Source organism: Coturnix japonica, chromosome 2 (genome assembly GCF_054131305.1).
Source record: "Coturnix japonica strain WE chromosome 2, WE-NBRP24, whole genome shotgun sequence".
NCBI classification, from domain to species: domain Eukaryota; kingdom Metazoa; phylum Chordata; class Aves; order Galliformes; family Phasianidae; genus Coturnix; species Coturnix japonica.
In genome coordinates, this window is record NC_140664.1 from 118,579,525 (window position 1) to 118,602,006 (window position 22,482).

At 38.7% G+C, this 22,482-nt stretch overlaps 1 protein-coding gene across 1 annotated transcript; it reads left to right on the top strand.

Moving 5' to 3' along the window:
• The first annotated feature begins 4,644 nt into the window (after window positions 1-4,644).
• Window positions 4,645-13,172, top strand: LOC107309078 (sterile alpha motif domain-containing protein 9-like). The gene is made up of 4 exons (XM_015853535.3): window positions 4,645-4,784; window positions 4,967-5,073; window positions 6,450-6,511; window positions 7,049-13,172. Exons 3-4 carry the CDS (start codon window positions 6,492-6,494, stop codon window positions 11,784-11,786), a joined length of 4,758 nt encoding a protein of 1,585 aa, XP_015709021.2. The 5' UTR covers window positions 4,645-4,784; window positions 4,967-5,073; window positions 6,450-6,491; the 3' UTR covers window positions 11,787-13,172.
• Window positions 13,173-22,482: the final 9,310 nt, after the last annotated feature.

A 22,482-nucleotide genomic window follows, 5' to 3' on the forward strand; every position in this document is an offset into this window, starting at 1 on the left:
GGCTTACCTAAAGCATCCAGCATTATGGAAAATAATCTGCATTTTTACAAGCACTTCCCTAATCCACACTTACCAGACATTCATTTGTCCACTGATGAGCATGAAGAAGGGCTTTCTTTACAAAAGTAGAGTGATGGGTTTGAGCTCAGGGGAGGAAGGAGAGTACAGGAGCAGCAACAACAGTCAGAGCAGCTCCGGGCTTTTGTACCTAACCACAAAGTGGTGTGCAGCACTTTGGCTTTTCTTGCTCAGGTTTTACATAGCTTCAAGATGATTCAAAAGAATATTATAGAATGTTACTTTGGGTTTTCACAATTACTAATACAAGAATGCTCAGATCTGACACTTTGATTTGGCTTTGAAGCATTAATCTTCACTTACAGGGCAACAGGCTAATATTCCACAAGCCTATCTAGAAGGCTAAAGGTATCCTGGGCTGCTTAGGTAGTGTGTTGCTAGCAGATCAAAGGAGATGACACCTCCCTTCTAGCCATCACTGTTGATTCACACCTGGAGTTCTGGGCCCAGTTCTGGGCTCCTCAGTACAAGTCTAACATGGACATCTTGGAGCCAATTCAGCAAACGCCACAAAGATTAAGAAGAAGCATCTAATGAGGAGAGAGCTGGGACTGTTCAGCCTGGAGAAGAGAAAGCTAGAGGGGATATTATCAGCGCTTGTAAGTGTCCAATGGGAGCATGCAGAGACAACAGAGCCAAGCACTTATCCATGGTGCCCAGTGACAGGACAAGGCAGACACGCATAAACCAGCTGCCCAGGGAGGCTATGGAGATGTTTTAAATTTCATTGATGCTGCTCCATTCTTGGAGATATCCGAAGCTCAACTGGCTCTGAAGCTCTGTCAGGCTCTGAGCAGGGGTGCCCTCTAGCCTCTACTGAGCTTTGTCCTGTCCCTGTGAGCAGGGAGATAGTGGGGAGCAAAAATAGTTCTCAGCAAAAATGACACAAGCAGTTATAACAAAATGACTTCATGTTAATGTTAATAGTCTTCATACTTTCATTAACCACTCCCTTGACAAAAACAGAGGTCTCATTTGTTCAGCTATGTTAATATGTAGACAAAATACAAGCACAGTACTGTGTATGTGCTTCTAATTCTTTAACCAAGGCAAGATAAGTAATCATCACCTGAACTCTGAATAGGAAGAGGCTATTGCTTTCTAACAGTGGGTAAAAAGGCACTATTAAATATTTATTTTCTGTAGTTTTTCTGTCTTCTTTTTTCTTACTTCTTACTGTCTTCTTTTTTCTTAATTGCCTTCTTTCAAAGGCAATTATATTTCCTCTTGCCTTTCTTCAGCATAATTCTTTTGGAAACCTGTCACCACACTGCTGTAGACGCATCTGTACCATACAGCTTTCTGAGAGATAGATGGCAATGGTTCCCCACAGGAGATGGCAGGAGGTTCTGGGTAACTGCCTAGGACAGAGAGCAGGAGAAAGAGAAGGGAGATAATACCAGTAAACTTGTTCTGACAGACATGGAAATTGGACATGTCCCAGGTGGTTTCTGGGAGGTACTACTATTTGAGGTAATACGGTGTGTAACTGGGGACTCATACCTCTCTCCTACCTCCTACTAGTGATTTCCTAACTTATATCAGCTGCTTACAATGCAACAACATGACTGTGATGAGAATATTCTTGCAGCAAACCAAGATTTTTTTTTTATAATGCCACTGTATTAAAATGTCCTTGAAGCCTCTATTTAAAAATGGAAATATATATATATATATATACATATTTTAAAAGGCAGAATGCTGTTCATACACAGCCACTAAAAACATCAAAGTGCAGGTTTACAACTCTTACTGTAGGCTAAAAAAATTCAGACCATGACAGGCAATGCAGAGATGTTTCTTCAACAACTTGTTCTCAATAAGTGTCCAGATGGGTTTTGTTCCTACAGAGTAGAAGCCCTCCTCCCTCCCTCACTTCCTTTCTGTGGGGCTGCAAAGCTTTTCCAGAGATAAAGGAACTGCAGCAAACGTTTCTGAACACTTTGCTGGCTGCCACAAGAGGATCACATCATAAGGAACACAACTGATGCACCCCTGGGATGGAAAGGGGAATTTTTCCTGTGCTTGTTGTAAAAGAATTAAAAAGAAAACCAAAACAATAATAATAATTAAAATAAAAAATAAAAAAAATTTTTAAAAAATCATTCTTTCATTTGAATCTGTGGTATCTAAACAATAGAGAAGGAGCCTAGAAGACAAATAAAAGATTAAACATCTAAGGATTCCGTTCAAGACAGAGTTTACATCAGGGTTCAGTTACACATGCAATGCAAACACCAGCGTGTTGATGGAAATCCTGCTCCACCTAAAAAGATAACACACATACATCTCTCCAGGCCATGCTCTGTGTTCCAGGGCAAAGGACAAATCTGTTGGTCCCAGCGGGTCTGAAAACTCAGATGGACCTTAATGCAGAGATACCAGATAAACTAGCACACCTTATGCAACAGCACATCCTGACTAACAATTAAAGCATGTTTAGAAATGTATTTCGTAACGTCAACACAGATTTTCATCATGATATACTTGTTATATTTCCTGCGGTTCTAAAAATGATCTTCTCTATTGTTTTTTACTTCTTCATAAGAAATGAGTGAGGTTGCTTTGCTAAGGCAGCACAAACGCTCACCTGAGAAAACAACTGAACTGTGTTGGGAGTCATTTGTGTATTTTCCTTAAAACTCCACTTTCCCCTCCAACTTCACCTCGCCAACTTGATATTTTTCAGGCCATCTTCAATTCTAAATCTGTCTTTGAAGCACTTTCCAAGCCCCTTAAGCTTGTTATTCTTGGTCCCATCCATGTTTTATAAAGAAATATCCAATATGTATATTCACTTATGTATCCAATAAGTATATTCACTTACTGTAGGTCACTAATCTAAACATCAAGCCAAGACAATTAGAAAACTAGATTCCATTTGACATTCTTTTCAGTTATGCCTGAAATATACAGCCAAATGAGGTAAACCTTTGAGAAATAATATAAATGAGAATTCTAAATCATTTGGTTTAGAAAATTTGATCAGTAGGGAAGACCAAAAACATGTGTCTGCAAGGTGAAAATCAACTTATCTGTATTATCTTTCAAACCACATCAGCACTCAAAATGAAACAAATTATGGCAAGCTCAAGTTTTGGCAAACAATCTCATGCATTTTGATTATTGGCTGAACACCATCCCATGAAAGCAAAAAATATGCAGCTTGGCCTTTTGTCTTGAAAAAGGGATTTGAGAATAAGTTCCAAGATCACAAAAAACAATCATTTTTGTTGTTGTTGTTGTTGTTGTTGTTATATTTGCATCTCCATTTTCAATTGACATAAATACATTAAAATATAAATAAATACATAAATACAGCCCAAAATAGCACAGGGAGAAGTTGGGCTGTGGTCAATCCATAGTAGCCCTTCCTCCTTCTCTTCCAGTGACCTTAATCTTTGCCCTTCATCTGTCCTCACTCCCCACACCATCATGCAGTGCTTTTCTCTTTCTTAAGTACATTTTCCCGGACAGACCACCAGCATGGGTAAGGGTCCCTGCAGTGGGGTTGTTGGAGCTGCCTGGAACCAGCTGTATCCAGCACTAGGTAGCCCTTGGTCAATCCTCACAGGGCTGCCCTCCTGCTATCAACATCTTGCCACCTACACCTGCTACAAGGACATTTAGCTTCTTTGTCCGTAAGCTTGAACACAAAACATAACTCTGCTAGTGAGAGCACTCTTGCTCCTGCATTTCTAACTGTATTCTTTAAATTCTTGTTGTTGGCTTTCTCAGTTGCATGTTAAGGCAAAGGATGAAAAATCAGGGATGTGGCAATGGTCAGAGCAGTATGGTACTACAAGGCTGGCGTCAGAGCTGTGCAATAGGAGCAGCACCCAGACATTGGGTGTTACTGCACCAAGAAGTTCAGTGAGTGTTGGGGAACAGCACAGTGCAATGTGAGCACACTACCTAAGAGTCAAGTATCCACAAAACTATACCCAGACTCAATAGTTCTTCTATATAGTTCCACTATATAGTTCCATATTGAACTGGACTCTTGATCCAAAGAAGGAGACCAGGAATAAACATGCATATTTCATTGTAGGAAATCAAGGAACCAAGATAAGGAACAATTCAGTAAGACTGATTCTTCAGAAGTGCCTATAATGATGTAGAAAATCACTTTGTATATTATTTCCCTTCTTTTCTCCTCACCCCAGTTTTCTACTTGTTTAAGAATGTCAATGTATTCATTAGCTTTTTATTATCAATAAATTCTTCTGTGTTTTGCTATTTCACATGTTTCTGGAAAATAGACTCATAGAATCGTAGAATCACAAGGTTGGAAAGGACTTACAAGATCATCTCATCTAGTTACCATTGCTATCACAAGCTACTAAACCATATCTCGTAGCTCCTCATCCAGACACCTCTTGAACACTTCCAGGGATGGCAACTCCATCACCTCCCTGGGCAGGCAAAATAGCTCAAGATAGTACTGTATAATTGCTTTAATAAAGGCATCCTAGATCAGAATTCTTTATTTCCAAAGGGAACCACAGTCATTTCCCAAAACAGAAGAAACAGAGAAGCAATCCTGCTTTGTAAAAGGGAAAGCAAAAGGGGAGGAGATAAGCGGTACCTCCCAGACACCCTGCAACTATTTCCTTCTTCTCTGCAACACCCAGCCTCTAACTTGTTTAGTCTGCAGCATCTTAGACATGGCTATGGAAGGTTAAACTAGAAGTGTGTAAGGAAAGGTAAGGAATAATAAATATTCTGAAGGAAGCACTTTTGTCTCTTCTCCAGAGATGTGTTTTTGTTACTGAAACAACTGATCTATGCTCTTTCTTTCCTTCCTACTATTTGTAACCTCAGACTTCTGTTAGAAGTTTAAAAATTGATTTTAATGTTTTTGTTTTGTTTTATTTTTGTTCTTTAGTTGAGAAGAGTAGTTCAGACAAATCTTGGATGCTGTGGTTTGCTGCTTGAGCAAAATATGCTTACTGGACAACTGTAGAAAGAAAACTGCAGAAGAGAACAGTTACAGTAAGTACACACATACTGGAATATCTTATGTAGAAATGGTGGCTTAGTCTGATGTCATTTCGTGTTTCTGGGGCATTTGTTTTATACATTAAATGATGTATAATCTACTAAAATAAACTCTTCCAGATCTTCTGTTAAATTTTTGCATGTGAAAACTAGCTGTTAGGAGATTATGCTGAATTAAGCCCAGAGAAAATGTCCTCAAAGAAAGTATTCTGCAGCAATAATATGGTACAGTGACACTGCGTTGGAAAAGGGTGAGTCACATTACTAGCCAGTAACATGAAATCTAGAAACACTGCATCAAAACTGGGAAATGAAGGTATCTCATTCTAGAGCTTTCTTTCATTAGGAGTTATTCCAAACTCTAAAACATAGAGTAACTGTTTCAAAGGACATAAACCTATTTGCTTCTGTGTTAGGAGTACACTGTGCTTCCATTACTAAATTTAAGTGGTGGAATTCAGAATTGTACTTTTACAATTGTAAAGGACCAATACAACACTGCTGGGCTGAATACAGTCACTTGAGTTGGAGAAATACTTTGGTTTCAGTTTCCTTTCTCAGCTTTCAGACACTCTGGGTGGAGTTACTACTCTGGGTGGAGTTTTGAACAACTCGAAACTAGCTTTCCTTCTTTTCCTGAGAGCAAAGGGGAGAGTCCCTTAGGAGCAAAGACAACTGCAGCTTTCCCCAGCCTGTGCCCCACTTTTCCTTCTGCCATGACAGTTCATTAGTTAAATCCAGAGACTATGAAAACAACAATATTCCAGCACAAGCTATAATAAACCCTTACTATTGCTTCCTATTAAGGAAAACTATTTAGGAAATCATGTAATAGATTGAAGAACACATGCTATGATAGTAGAAAATGTAATTTCTTCAGTAAAAAAATATCTAAGAAGTTACTTTGTCTCAAGAACAATCCACTACCAACAAGGAAAGTACAGAAAGTGGAATATTACCACCTGTGCAATGACTGTAACTGAGTGTAATTCCATAAAAAAGTAAATACTAACTCTTTCCCTAACCCTGATGTAATTCTACATTTGAAAGTATAAAGTAAAATAGGACACTTTTCAGGAAAAACCTTCCCTTCTCTTCCCTTCCCTTCCCTTCCTTTCCCTTCCCTTCCCTTCCCTTCCCTTCCCTTCCCTTCCCTTCCCTTCCCTTCCCTTCCCTTCCCTTCCCTTCCCTTCCCTTCCCTTCCCTTCCCTTCCCTTCCCTTCCCTTCCCTTCCCTTCCCTTCCCTTCCCTTCCCTTCCCTTCCCTTCCCTTCCCTTCCCTTCTTTCCTCAAGGTTTATGCAGAAAGACCACTTTTACCAAGACCAAGAGAACTGTAAGATGCATTTTTGCTTCTCATTTATCTCTTCAGATGCTGCTGACCAGCTTGATTTTGTTTGAGAATACTTATTGAATGCAAAACATACTGAAAAGGTAATATGGAGACCTTCCTTGCATTTGCAATAGCAAGAGTTGAGTAATCACAGCAGTTTATTTCTACATTATTCTTTGCAGTGTTATTCAGACAAATCAAGTACCTAAGCACATCTAAGGATTGAAAACAGTTGAGTTTCTGTGTGCTTCTCTAACAAATTGCAAGCTTAATGACAGCCAGTTGTGAGTGTGTTTCATATGAGATGGACTAAATGATTGCAAATTGGTGTCCAGTGATGACAAATAGACACCAGTCAAAATTTTTTTGTAGTGTCCACTATGGAATAGTTTGAAAAGAGGATTCAAATAAAATTGTTCCATAAGAAAAAGTAGTATGTCTCTTAGAATCAGTTAATGCCTTGTATGTGATCTGACTTCACATTCCCCTGATGTCCTCTGATTGAATCGTTATATTCCATGTGGCATATTACACAAATGAAGAAATTAATGGCGTACAGATGCAAGGAAATGTGAGTTGTTCAGTAAATAGGCTATTATAAATCAGTATTAGTAACACTGTGCTTTTTTTCCTTAAAGAATGGAGGAAGCAAACACTGAGAAAAAAGAGAAGTTACATTTATATCAACATACTGAAAAGTGGACAAAAGAAGAAGTCAAACAATTCTTAATTGAAGATGTTAATATTGACCAGAAATATGCAGAAATCCTGTATAGCCAAGATGTAACTGGTTCTAGTTTGAAACTATTGACTAAAGCAGATCTTGTGGATATGAGCATACCTCATGGGCCTGCTGTTCAAATCATTCATTTCCTGAAAAAGCATGGCATTGTCGCTGAAAGTTCAGACCCGGCTATGGGACAAGAAGGCAGTGAACAGTGTCTTGATGGAAAAGTGGATGGAGAAATTGCAAAGAAGGAGTGCAAGGAATACAGGTCATCGAACTCCAGTATATTGCAGGACTCTGAAAGGGAGCCTATAGAGAATAAAAGAGAGGTAAAGACAGCTGATGAGAGTGTACCAGACCAGTCACTGTCAAGCAGCCAGCACCCAACCAGAAACATGTGTATGCCACATCCTTTTAATAATTTCAGTGATGGTACTCGATATATACAGCATAATATTCTTAACGTTCCTGAAACGGGGCCACTCAATCTCATTGATCCAGCACATGAATTCAAATTACTTACCAACACAGAGAATGCACTAGAAGAGGATATTAAGATGAAATTCAGCAATGAAGTCTTTAGGTTTGCTTCAGCCTGCATGAACTCTCGCACAAATGGCACTATTCATTTTGGAGTACATGACAATCCACATGGGGAAATTGAAGGAATAAAAGTTACCAAGAAAGAAGCTTACATTGAGCATTTTAATAAATATATTCAAAAGTACTTTGTTGGGGAATACATTGGAACTGCAAAAGCTTGCATTAGAGATCCTAGATTTGTGGAAGTATTATTACCAAACGGAACTCCATCAGATATGTTTGTCATTGAAGTAGATGTGGTTCCCCAATACTCCATATGTCATACAAAATACTTCTCTACTAACATATATGATTTCAAGAGCAAGGGTTGGAAAAAAGCTGTCTTCATCCGGGATGGAGCTAGTTCTAAAAATATTCAAGGTACAAAAGAATTTAAAACATTTACATGTAATTTGCCATTATTAGCAGACTCCCGTAAAAGAGCAGAAGAAGAATATAATTTAAAGCAAAAGAAGACAACACTTGAAGGACGAAAGCTAGTTAGTCTGCTCACTGGCAACAGAGATGTGCTAGATGACTCTTATTATGACTACTACATTTTGGTAGCAAACAAAAGCCTTTCGAGTCAAACATCACACTTAGACTTTATACAGGAAATAAAATGGTTTGCTGTCCTTGACTTTGATTTTGAATCAGAAATGAATGGTGTACTTAAGACTTACCGAAAAAATCTAAGTGCCAAAATTCACTTCCCATCTCATTATGAGAACAAGATGGGTTCAGTTGCTGAACAAGCTGAAAAGCTGAATCTGCATCAGGAGACCAACTGGATTTTCTGCAATGGTGGATCAGACTTAAAAGGAAATAAAGAACCACCATTAGATCCCACTTCATGGCAACGAGAGAGGGCTGCTGAAGTCCGAAAATTGATTTCATTTCTTTCACACAAGGATGTAAAGCAGAGTGGAAAGTTTTTAATAGTGTTTCTTTTGCTTTCCCGAGTGGAAGATCCATTGGATCCCTTTACTGAGACGTTTGTTACATTCTACCAAGAATTAAAGGGACTAGAAGACATGGTCTGCATTTGCATTGGTACAGGTACGTATCAGCGATGGAAAGATCTTCTTTGTGCTAGAGGTATTAAAGAGGAAGAACTTTCAAACAAATGTGTTTCTAATTTAACCCTGGAGATGGTAAATGGTACCATCACAAGAGCAAAATCAATGACAAAGTCTTCCAGAAGACTTCTGCCTTCTGTTGGTGGTTCTACCACTCTCCTAAAGAAGGAAGATGATTTCACAGAAGCACTGGAAATACTGTGTGAAAATGAATGCAAGGACACAGAGATAGAGAAGAATAAAGAACAATTTAAAAAATTCATGGAAGAGAGGGAAAAAGATTTTTATCGAGGTGGTAAAGTGTCATGGTGGAATTTTTATTTTTCTTCTGAAAATTATACATCAGATTTTATCAAAAGGGATCGTTATGAAAACCTTGAAAATCTAATTGTGTCTTTGTCAAACAGTGCTAATCAGTCACCTGTAGAAATTGTCAACCTTTACCACCATCCTGGCTGTGGTGGGACAACATTAGCTATGCATATCCTCTGGAACCTCCGAAAGCATTTCAGATGTGCCGTTCTGAAAAACAAAACAGGTGACTTTGGAACGCAGCTGACAACTTTAGTCACCTATGGAGCAAACAATAACAGTGGCTATTTACCAGTGTTACTTCTTGTGGATGATTTTGAAGATCAAGAAATCGTCTATCTTTTGCAGAAAGAAATTGAGGAAGCTATAACAGAAAAATGCATTCGGTATGTAAATCCTTTGGTGATAATTCTGAATTGTATGAGATCTCAGAATCCTGATGAAAGTTCCACAATCAATTCCTTGAATAGCGTTTCTTTGAAACAGATTCTTTCTGAAAAAGAGCAGAGAGCCTTTGATCAGAAACTAAAAGATATTGAACAGATGCATCAAAATCCTGACAATTTCTATTCATTTATGATTATGAAGAAAAACTTTGATCCAAAGTACATAGAAAAAGTGGTTAAAAAAACCTTGCATAACTTGAATATGACCTCTAAACAAGCACAACTTGTTTGCTATCTAACACTGTTAAACTCTTATGTAGGAACATCTACACTTTCAATATCACTATGTGAAGAATTCTTGGGAATTAATTCTCGAGATTCTGGCAACAAAGACAGACTGATAGAAAAAATGGGAATCTGTTCCAATATTCTAATGTATGTTCGGAGACAGGAATACACAAGATACCGAGGTCTACGTATTGTTCACCCATTGATAGCATGGACCTGCCTAACAGAATTTAAGCAAACATATGGCTTGTCCAAAAGTGAAATAATATTGCAGTTATTGAAAGAGGATTTATTTTATGAAACTCCGTTAAAGAAACTTATTCGTGACATACAAACCTTGCTGATTACTAGACAGCGTAAAGAACATGGTGATGATTTAGACACGTTGTTTTCCCCTTTAATTGAAGCTATTCAAAGAGAAGAGGAGTCTGCTATTGTGGAATGTGTATTAAGACAAGCTTCCATTAGGTTTAAGAAAAATGCTCTCATTTGCCAAGTCTTAGCAAGATACTTTTACATCAAAGAGAAAAAATTTGACTTAGCATTACTCTGGGCCAAAGAAGCCAAACAGCGAGCACCACACAGTTCATACATATCAGATACACTAGGTCGAGTCTTTAAAAGTCAGCTAAGATACTGGGTAGACCACAAAGCAAAGAGTGCAAATTTAACAGCTGAGAAACTGGAACATTTGCTAGATCTTGCTTACAATGCTTCACAAGCTTTCAGAATATCTCAGCATCAAGCTGAAAATGAAGGCAATGAACATCTGCAGCGTCAAAAGCTTAAAAATAAGTTTCAAAGTTACAATACTTCTGGTTATCTGGGAGAAATAGAAACTGGTCTTTATGTTATTGATGTCCTTACACTTGTTCCTTTCATCAGCAAAGAAGTCTTGCAGTGTAGAGAAAACATGATAAATCATCTATCAGAAATTAGTGGTTTCATTACAGAGAGTGAAATGTTTGCAGCACTTAAACGTTATTCCAGCTTTATAGATAATTTGCAATCAAATTTGAAAAGGGCGTTTGATTTTTTTGAAGACTACTTTGTGTTTTTCAAAACACGGATGAATGAAAAAGAAATTGCAGAAGCAAATATATACAGAAAGGTTCAAGAATGCTTTACTAAATTCACAAAAATATTTTGTGATTGGAATATTGATCAGCTGAGAAGCCAACAGCTCTTAAGGTGTCCCTTGACTCAGAAAATAGAAGCATTAAGAAAGATAATGGAGGCCTCCAAAGCAGACTCGTTTTCTGGACTTTTGGCATACCTTCACAAAAATCACAGAAAAGATGATAGTGAAATAGAAAGCATAGTATATGCATATGCACTTTTGTGTGATGAGAATCCACAAGCAACACTAGAAGAAAAACAGAATTTTATTTTGGCAAATGTTGTTCTGAATTGCATTAATCCTAAATCCACTGAGTTACATCATTTTGAAAGGCTGAGAATTCAACTTCGAAGTATTCTGGACAGAGTGGAACCAAATTCATACTGTGTAGAGCCTTTCTTTCTTGCCTCCTTGTTGTTCTGGCCTGAAAATAGAAAACAACTAAATGAAGATTCCAGGAAGATGGACTACTATCTTATGCGCCTAAGTGAGTCATTCAGAAAGCTCTATGGAGCTGTGCATCATTCCAAGCAACCTCTGGCTCATTTCTATCTTGCAAAAGGCAGTGGTCTGAACAAATTTGTTCACAAAAGAAAGATAGACCAGCTTTGTAGCTCGCTTCCAGAACAAAAACTGAATTCCCTCTGGCAGAAAGGAAATATCTGGGAGGAAAAGGCTGTTCGTGATCTTTTGCTTCCTTTAGATGGGAGAGCTGAGGGTACAGTTATCTATGTAAACTATGGCAGCAATGAACACTTAAGGATACCAGTGCAGCCTGCTCTTTCATGCCTATCGAAAAATGGCCCAAATATACAAAGAGTGTCTTTTTACCTTGGTTTTTCTATTGCTGGTCTCCTGGCATACAACATACAAAGTTTATAATTAAAACAATAAGAGCTGCATTTTAGTATAAATTATATATATGAACAAACAAATTATAAAACATAATATTTAGAAAACAAAAACATAATATTTAGAAAATGTGATGGAATTAAATGCTATGATTCTTAACAACCCTGCTTTGTTAGCTTTTTTGGCATTACTGCCAGGGAAAGATGCTTCAACACTATCCTCAGTCTTTTGCTTATTGTAAGAAGGATTATATATTATAAAACACACATCAAGCAACATTCCCTGACGCTCCTTTGTACCTGGTGAAATTTCAGCACAAGATATATATATATAAATAGCTATTTTAGTTTCAAAGCACTGTGGGGTGTTTTGTTTGTTTGCTTTTGTTTTTGTATTGCTTTTCTCATTGTATATGTTTGAATTTGCTTACAGACCTTTACTAATAACCAAGATATGCATCTTGTGAGACAACAGAAGCACTTTAACTTCCTCAGGGCATTATGAAATGATTGTTAAAGATGCAGCTAATTCCTGCTTCATAGTAAAAACAAACCTGATTGAAGCCAATTTAAATATATTTTTTCTTTTGCAGTCTGCATGCAACTGCTTTTTAAAAATTGAAAAGATACATTTTGGCCTTTCTTTTCATTATAAAACTCATGGGTTCTTTCGAGTTCACTTACTGAAAAAAAAAAGAAAAAAAAAAAAAAAAAAAAAAAAAAAAGCAATTTAAAGACTTTAAATTATCAGTGACTGCATTGGCTTCCTCATGTGTATAAACCTGCCTTCTTTGTTTGGACACAATCAATGTTCCAAAACCAGTAAAATATACTGATGTGAAACACCAGAAACATGAAGTTACTGCCACCCAGCAGAGATGAGGCACTGTGCAAAATGTGGCATTTTTCACTATATGCAGTTCATGAAAACTGGAGGAGTTTGGCACAATTAACTTCCTGAGAAAGGTCTTCAGGGTAGATCTTTTATCAGCCCGCAAGTCCTCTTTTCTCCTTGTGTCAGGCAAGAAGGCAAGCAAAAATAAATGACTTCTCAGAAGAAGGCAAATAAAAATCACTGACAAAAAGAAAAAGAGTAAAGCAGCATGCCATTCCACTGTAGTGCAACTCTTTCAGTTGCAAATGTGGAAAGGTAGCTTTACTATATAATGCAGACTGCTCCTTAGTCAAAATATATTTCTTTTGGCAGCTCCCTATTGCAGTAACCATTTCCCACTGACTGCACACTGTTTTCTCATGTATGCACTTTGTTTCTAATGGTATACTTTTATTTCGGGTAGGATGCTCTAGGACCAAGTTGAAAAGTAATTCATAATTTGTTCCAATTAGTTCTTAGGAGGTCACTGTACAATTTAACATCGTCTATTTACCCTTCCAAATAAAGATTTACAGCAAAGAATTTGCCTTGTCTTCTTCAGAGCAACTGGAGACTTCAGTCTGCATCTCAGTCATGTTTCATAAGAACTGCAAGTTTAAGTAATGTTTGAAAAGAGCCTTAGCTGTGGGGCAGGTTAAAAGGAGGAGATATAGAAGAGGTGGCACTTGAAAGGGAAAATCATTGGGGACATGGCTGGAGATGCACTGATGTAAAGGAGCAATGCAGGCTGAGGCTGGGACACCTCTGAGGGACTGAATCATAACTCTGATTGACATATAGGAAACAAATCAGGAAGAAGGGGCAATGGAAAAGATGATGAAAATAATAAGAAGGACAAGTAGCAAAAAGAAAACACTACGCACATATACCAACTTCCTTTGCTGCCATTCACACTACCAGAAGCACTAGGAAGGACTGAGTAGAACACCTTGTGAAGACAAAGTTGGATGCATAAAGAGGTGCTGGACTGAAGTTCAGCCTGAAGAAGGAGGAAAAAATGCATTTCCCAATGATGATCTTTAAGGTCCCTTCCAACACAAGCAGTTCTAAGATTCTAAGTGTTTGCTTAGCTGTCTTTTGGCTTGTCAACATTCCAATCTGAAATTAAAAGTTATATTTAATTTGGCAATAAATTAAGTTAAATTGCCCAGTTTGAGACTGTTCTGCCTGTAATGTGCCCATTTACTAATAACCCTTGTGTTCTGGCATAGTGGATTACATGCTAGGCACACTACATGCCTATGTGAGTGTATGGAAGTAGATTTAATTATTTTTATATAACAGTCTGTTTGTTATAGAATTGTAATTTTATCAGTAGTAGCTTATTAATAAATACAGGAATTTGATAACATCCTTAACTGTGCAGTGTGGAACTGTACTTGATGATACATATCATATGCAAAGGTCAACAGAATTGCTCTTTACAAGTATTTCCTATTTTCCATTACTTTGTACAATGGCTTGTAACTTTGTTAATCAATGCGTTTGAAAACTAAACTCTCCCATGCCAAATATCTGCCTCAGATTTATTTTTTATTAATTAAAATCTAAGAGCACAATAGCTTCCAAGAGTGAGGTCAATAAAAAAAAGATGCTGTAGTGCCCATGCTGAATAACTCTTCCAGCTTTTTTCAGCATGCTCAGGAATTCTTTAGAGGAGTTTACGACATTTTTTATTCCGGAAGGAGAGAAAAGGTGGAGGTGAAGGGAAGTGCAACTACATGAATATGGTTGCAAAGCTTGAAAAGACTGTCATTTATATATGGGCTTATGCAAACTTGGATGTTTGTATGTATGACTATGCAGATAGCAGTCCCAGAAGCTGCAGGTCCAGACTATCACAGGCCAAATCTAAGCTAACAGTGCTGAGACCTAGAGAGAAGAGCCCAATGCTGTGTGGTTGTACAGAAGCCAAGGCCACGTGTGTAAGGAGAGGGAGGGAGACCCAAGTTGCTGTTTGACTTTCACAAGCCATGGCAATGATACCTCAGCAGCTGCCTCCGTTGTGTGGTCCAGCTGTTGGAAGATCCAAGGCCCCAGTGCACCCAAGCTGCCTTGGTAGGCTATTTCTGGAGGAGCCTAGTCTCATTCCTGCCTTGGTTGGGACCGCAGCAGAGGAAGCACAGATGATTCTGTCCTCTCAGTTCAGCCAACTCCTGCTGATGCCCTAGTCCCATCCCTAAACAATGAAAACTGAACTTAGCTACAGCATGGTTGGGCAGGAAGGCCTGAGTTAGACACCCGAGCAGGTGCTTGAGGAGAGAAGGGCCTGGGGGCTGTGGGCGTGTGTGATGACTCGTTTGCAAAAACAAAACAAAACAAAACAAAAAAAACCGTAGTTCTTACAGCCTATCCGCCACAGAATATTAAAAGAAACAGGCCACGAAATGTCAGGCTCAGGGCTGCTGGCGGGCAGCAGGCGGTGCTGTGGCTCTGCGTAGCCCGTAGGACAGCCTGAGAGCAACGGGAAGCGAGGCTGAGCCTGCAGGGCGAGGGCAGGGGGGCTGTTGCTGCTGCTGGTTCCACAGGGATTTCTCCTCCACAGAGACCAGCCGGGACTGGAGAGCACACACCCTTCAGGTGCAAACACCGCTGTATCCAGCACAGAGCCACGCCGGGGTGCTTTCTGTAGAGTCTGGTCCAGAAGGCAACGAGGGAAGAGTTGATGCATCCAGAGTGAAAAAAGTTGTGCTTCCTCTCCTTGGGTGCCAGTCATGGCAGGAGCAGGGCTGGGCACAGCTAGAGACCTTGCCCCTGCTGAGGGGGTGCCTGCAGCAACGGGAGTTTGTCACTTCGGGTTGATCTGCAAGCACAGCCGTCGTACAGTGAGGGGAGTGTTGGCCACGACAAGGCCTTACTGCTTGAATTTGTGGGCTCCGTGCTGCAGAAAGCTTTTTTAGTTTCCTTTTGCTTACTGGAGCCACAAGCCTTCAGTTTGTGTAACATGTCACAAGACAATTTCTGACTTCCTCTTCATACGCATTTGCATGTTCTTTGCTTTTGCTTAGAAGCAGCAGATTAAAAACTTGCTCTTTCACATCGGGCTCTACCAGTTCTTGCAGAGCCTGCACTTTGGATACTGTGTCTGAACTGAGCCAGGCTGTAGCACTATCTTTCATGCAGCTATGGCTGCCTCAGGAGAGGCTTGGCTTTGCAGCAGGGGTGGAAGAGAAGACTGGCAAGCTACAGCAGCAAGAAATGCAGTAGGAGTTATGAATTAATAATGGTAATAATGAGGAGGAGTGAGAAAGTGTGAAAGAAGCAGAAAGAGAAGATTGATCCTCTTGCTAATTTCCAGCCCTCTCTGGTGGTAACTCCTGTGTCTTAAGTTTTTTAACTCAGGGAAAGAGCACATGCTGACTTATAAATTCAGTCAAGATAGATTCACTTTGTGTGTGATGGGAAGTGTGTGCTGCAAGGAGACAAAACATACAGTTACGAAGAATACCTTGGACATAGTACTGTGAAAGAAATGTTGAATGAGTTACCACCTCCTGAGAGACTGATCAGTGGAATGTGAGACCTCTACAGCTGAGAACCTTGGTAAAACTTCCATAGGGATCAGCCTGTAGGAATCTTTAGGATGATGATGATCAGAGTGGCCACAGGGATCATTCAGGAGCTACCTGTTGATACATGGATCTGCTCTCCCAAAAGGCCAATAGAGACAAAGAAAGGGCAGGAATGAGAATGTTGTTAAAAGAAGAAACAAAATTAAATTTTAAAGTCAAGCCTATGTAAGCTATTTGTAACAAGCCTTGCAAGTATGGTTGCTACGTCAGAACAAGAAAATACAGCTGGTGTTATGGTTAAATTTCTTCAGCCTGCATTCATAATAAGGCAAGTATCATGAGAACCAAAATGAGCACAATAGCAAAGAGAAATCACCCTTCTTGAGAGTGAGATGAAATGTCAAGAACTTAGGATCTATGGTGAGCTAATAAGACAAGTTGAGGGAAGAGACTGGGGAAGGGAAAGGAAAAACATCTCATTACCATTGTACTTCACAGGCTTTCCTGTGATAAACAGTGTTGGTTTTTTTTAATATTGTCGAGAACATGGCAGTTTGGTGAGTAAATTCTTGTTTATATCAAACAAAATGAAACACTTAGTATGCAATGATTGTGTTCAGACCCAAAAATATGTACTGAGTTAAGCTAAGATTTAATGTAGTTGCTTTTCACTTTGCTACTGGGTTAAGAAAACATTCCTGTTATCTAAGATGACTATTTAATCTCACAATTTCAACTGCTGAGGAGTTCACCACTTTTATAGTCTTGAATGAGACTGGCATTAAAAAATCAAGATCTCAGAAGAAAATTATGAGTAGATTGCTGACAGGTGTTGGCAAATTTCTGGTCCAATATGAGGTCTCTTTTTTTGTTTTTGTTTAGTCAAGTTCATGTGTGATGTAAGCAGGATGTAATATATATATATACATACATATATATGTACTTCAAATGGCTATGTCTATGTTGTTTTTCTCAGTTTTTAAGATCCAAGACATTGTAAAGATATATCTGCTTAATTCAGTGGCTTTGCTAGTTTCCCTGTTGTTTTTTTTTTTAGCACTAAAGCTAAGATAATTAATGGTAAGAATGTTGGATTCCATTCTGGCCTGTAAATCTTAAGCAGAGCTGGTGCTGAAGTTTCAATAACAATATCATTATTGTGAATGATTACTGAGCCAGAGAAAACCATTGATTGATGTTCAGATTCTTGACTGAATTTGCAGATGGTAGGAAGTGAGAAGATTTGATGGGAGGTCTGTGAGAGACACTGAGATAAGATCTTGCTATAAAATTTTTAGGGAGCTCTGCTTCAGAGAAGCACTGCACTCTAGTTCTGCTTTGGGGCTTGGGGAAACAGGGACTGCAGAACTGTACAGGAGCAGTGCACTCAAGAACTGTTCAAAGGAAATGAATGCGGTATTTAAAACAATAATCCCTTTGGCTGATTTACATGTGTTCAAATGGGTAAATTAGCCAGTGTTTTTCTCATACTATGACTCAAGTGTTTTCCCTACCTCAGGCCTTTTGTTTTTCAAAGGTAACTATCCCAGAAAGAAGGCAGAGATTCTGCATATACATTGACCCTACCTACTCCTAACAGAAGTGCAGTCACCCCTTGTGCCATGATCTCCAGCAAAGACAGATGGATACACAGTTGGAGACAGTTTGTGACGCTGTAGCATGCATTTCTTTAGATATAACATACTTTAAGCCACATGATCCCTATTCTGTTCTGAAAGTTTAGTATAACCTTTCTCTTTTTACATGATGCTCTGACCTGATCATGTATTAATAGCATATATAGCCTGCCTTTGGAGCTGAAATTTACTCGGCCTTGTTGCATATCTTTCATTTTACCTCTATCTTTGTTTTACAAAACTCTCCCTATGCTGTCTCTTGGAAAGAAATACATCAGACTTGTGTCCCCCAACAGAGCTGTGGTCTCTAAGGAAACACGTGCATTAATTAAGGAGAAGTATAATGGGTATGGTTTTGTTTTGTTAACCAGTGCCCTAAGGAACATAATTTCACTTATATAAGTCTTTTACCCTCCTCTCTCTAGCAAATATCAGCATATTTCTGTTAACTGTCACAGGGGGATGTTTAAAACAATACTAAGGAGATAAAATTTTGTCTTTTGAAATAGCAAGCAAATTGGCACTTGAATGTAATTTCTGTGGTAACTTGGCGCTGCCTTCTCTGGTTACTGGTTGTTGGCCTCCTCCTCAAAATGTTCTAGTATTGAAGCCAACACCCATGGCCACACACTGGGTGTGCTTGGCAGCTGCGGGGCCCAGATGCCAACCACTGGAATGTATTTTATGTACCAGTGTCTCTGCCTGTGGCTTAGCTTCCTGGCCAGCCTTTAGCAAAGTCTCTTTAGACTCATCTGGCTCCAGTGCTTACTGCTGTTGCAGCTGTGGGACTAAAGAAAAAGCAAATTACAGATGAGCTGTCTCACCATTCCAGGAACTGCTTGCATCAGCTCCTAGCAAGATCTATGCACTAAGCCCTTTTAGCCTGTGAAAGAGATGTCCTTCTTGCTTGTATCCATTCTGTGGGTTGACAGGGGTTGAAATGGCAGAACATCCTTGGTAACCTGACAGACACCACAGAAAGGTATTTCTTGAGGTCAGACATGGATGCTGCAGTCCACTGGACCCCTGAGAGAGGTAAACCTGTGAGAGACTCCAGCTTCTCTACCAGTTGTCTATTGCAAATTCATCTTAGCTAAGGCTTGAAGAATACAATCCGAACTCAGCATCAGATATTGCAGCTGCGATGGCTTGTGTGATCAAGGCTTGGATTTCTCTCTGCTGTTCCACAAGGATTTTTTGAAAAGAAGAAAAAAAAAGCACCTGGCAAGCAAGCTGTCTTATTGTAAGGGTATGTTTAACAAGTACAAGTGCACATTTTAATTGATGATCAGTTAGTTCAGCGTATTACCATATGCTATTTACTGAGTTGCTTTTTGTAATATAATTACTAATGCTTTTATATATTGGAGGGCTTTCAATCTTAACTCTTTCATTAGAGTGTTCCATGTGGTTTCTCTTCACCAGTTCCCTCTAGATTTCTGCATTTGACAGGAAAGCTGGCACCTCACTAAAGACAGACCACACAAAATGCTAGAGATGCATTTTGCTACACACCCGCAATACAGTAATAGCTGAATTACGTGCATCTGACTCTGCTGGAGAAGCATATCTAGAAACTTTTAGGAAGCCATAATAAGAAAATATTGATGCATCAGATATTGAAAAGCACAGTAAAATGAGATTGTATTGTAACAATAGATTAAATTCCTTTTAAGTGTCCAGAACGCTACAGGGACTGATTTTACATTCCTTGCTTGCTCTTACTTTGGTGCACCCAGAGGTAAATTAATTAAAGGGTAATCTCTCAGTTTACAAGGTTGTATTCAAGAATGGCTGTAATCTGAAAAAATACACACTAAGTTAACCATCTCATTTTCTGAATCATATTTAGGAACTATTAGGTTGATAAGTAAAAGAGAATGCATCTATTACATACATTTATGGACAGTGCATACACAATCAAGTGAAAAAATATCCAAGGTATTCCTTCTTGCATGATTGGAAGGTGCTCTTGTTTCCTTTTGGTGAAAAGAAAAGGAAGAAAGAAAGAAGAAAGAAAAAGAAAATTATGTTATATAAATTAAATAATTCTTTGCAAACATACAACAACAAAAGATTGTGGAAGGGATTCCTTATTTCTTTGGTCCTTAGCACTGATAAGGCTGTGTCCCGTGACACTATTTACTTCAGTTCTGTATTGATGCCCTTGGGAACAGAATTATGTCATGTTATGATCACAATTGGATGCAAACACTATATAAAAGAGTGAGAACCGTAGTGCCTCCCTGCCTCTAAACTCCTCCAGTAGCACCTCTGTATCTTTGTATGAGTGGGCAGGGTGTATCAATTTCTCTATGTGTTGAAGAAATGTCACTTGTTAGACTCATTCTTCCAACTTCAACTACACATGGAGGCTCAAAGGTTTAGCTGAAGCACTGTGTAGATCTGTGGATCCTTACCTCTCCAATGTGTAGCTGGGCCCTTATATGTCCTGAGATGTAAATGGATGTGAGGTTGCCCATTGAGAGGCTTGTTTGGTTCATAGCTTCATTCACTTTCATTTGGCATTGTTGGCTCTCATTCTGAATCAGGGCAGGCTCAAAATAAGAAATGCACGCACACACACATATACACACACACACAAAAAGAGACAGAAATAAAATTCATTTTCTCTGTCCATGTGTTCCAGTGTACTGAAATTTGAATTAATTATCTCCTGATGTTGTAATGTTTGGCCTTTCCTAATCTTTGTGCAGGTTTTTCAGTACACTTTTTCAGCAAGTTGTTTTTTGAATCATATTAAAATACAAAACTCTACAGTACATTAAGTCAGTCTAAGAAAAGCGTTAAGAACAATACTGTAAACATTTTGATGCCCCATAGGACTGATTATATCTTCTTAATCTCACTGTTAGAGTCACATGAGGACAAAAACAATATGGCAAATGTAATTTTACTATTGCTTCCTGACTCATCCTTACGAGGGCAGAGAAAAAATTCAATGCAAAGGGGGACTAAAAATTTCCCGGTGTGGTGGTTTAGTTAGTGAGAAGGGGAAACAAAGGTGACATAGAGAAGATGATGGTGTAGGAAAAGCAGTTATATTTTACTTCTTATATCCCATAGAGTATATCCAGTGAAATTAATAGTAGGGAATGATTGTCGGTGAGAGTGATGTCAGCTGTGCAGTGAATGTCTGAAGCATGCTATTGGAATGCCCTCTGAGACACAAATCTTTGGAGTGCTTTTTATGAACCGATTTAGATGTTTGTTTGCATCATATAAAAGCTTTCAATGAACTTGAGCAAGAGACTATCAGTCAGAGATTCCCATCCTTGCTTTTTAAGAACCACATAAGCTGGCCATGGGATGCATTCATCTGAATGGCCAGTTGTGTCACATATCCCAACGATGAGTCTTCTCCTTATATAGAATTTGATTTTCACTATAAACATACCACCATTGTTCTCCACACGTTTATCAATATTTACTTATTTTCTTCTCATTATTTTAAATGCCTGGAAAGGTAAAATGAAGGTCTAGATAAATATAAGCTTATTTTCATAGAGTAGAAGTGAATTCAGTTTAATTGACCCTTGACGGTATTAAGTCCGCTTCCAGCCCATGCCAATCATTCTATTCTGACAGAAAGCAAGGATTACATGAACAAACAGCCTAACAAAGCACATTACAGTCTCAAGGAACTTTGTTGAATGCTCTCCCAGCATCACAAGAGTCAAACATTTTGTTGTATCAACTCGTGGTTGTTTGTCAGCTCCAGGTTCCTTTTTGATTTGATAGTTCAACCATTTGTTGAGTCTAATTTCATCTTGATGTGCAACCAATTTTCATGTTTGAACAAGTAGTATCTAGGCATCCATGCCATCATGGAAGGGAAGGGAAGGGAAGGGAAGGGAAGGGAAGGGAAGGGAAGGGAAGGGAAGGGAAGGGAAGGGAAGGGAAGGGAAGGGAAGGGAAGGGAAGGGAAGGGAAGGGAAGGGAAGGGAAGGGAAGGGAAGGGAAGGGAAGGGAAGGGAGGGGGAAAAAAGAAAAAAAAGAAAAGAAAAGAAAAGAAAAGAAAAGAAAAGAAAAGAAAAGAAAAGAAAAGAAAAGAAAAGAAAAGAAAAGAAAAGAAAAGAAAAGAAAAGAAAAGAGAAAAGAAAAGAAAAGAAAAGAAAAGAAAAGAAAAGAAAAGAAAAGAAAAGAAAAGAAAAGAAAAGAAAAGAAAAGAAAGAAGAAAAAGAGCAGTGATGCCCCATAGGACCGATTATATCTCCTTAATCTCGCTGTTAGAGTCACATGAGGACAAAAACAATATGGCAAATGTAATTGCAGAATTGAGACTCCAGAGTCTTCTTGCACTGGTTTTATCTCTGTGTGGTTTCATTACTTCAGTGGAAGTGATTGTGAATTCATGAGTTATGTTAATTTGAATAGGTAAGACTAGAAAAGAAACCAGACAGAGTGCTTCAAGTGTGTACAGCTGTTTTTCAAGTGTGAGAAAAGAGTCCTCTTCATGTTCTGAATGCAGCTAAGCTCCGAGTAGATGCATACCTATTTTCCATACTGGCGTTCACTGCCAGTCAAATTTGAAGGTGAAATATTCATTATTTTTTACTCTGAATGAACAATGAAGAATCCCAGGTCTTTGAATTGAAGTAAAATTTGTATGAGATCCCTGGTCAGATTCTTCTTCCCTACTAAACAGAATTGCTATCTGTT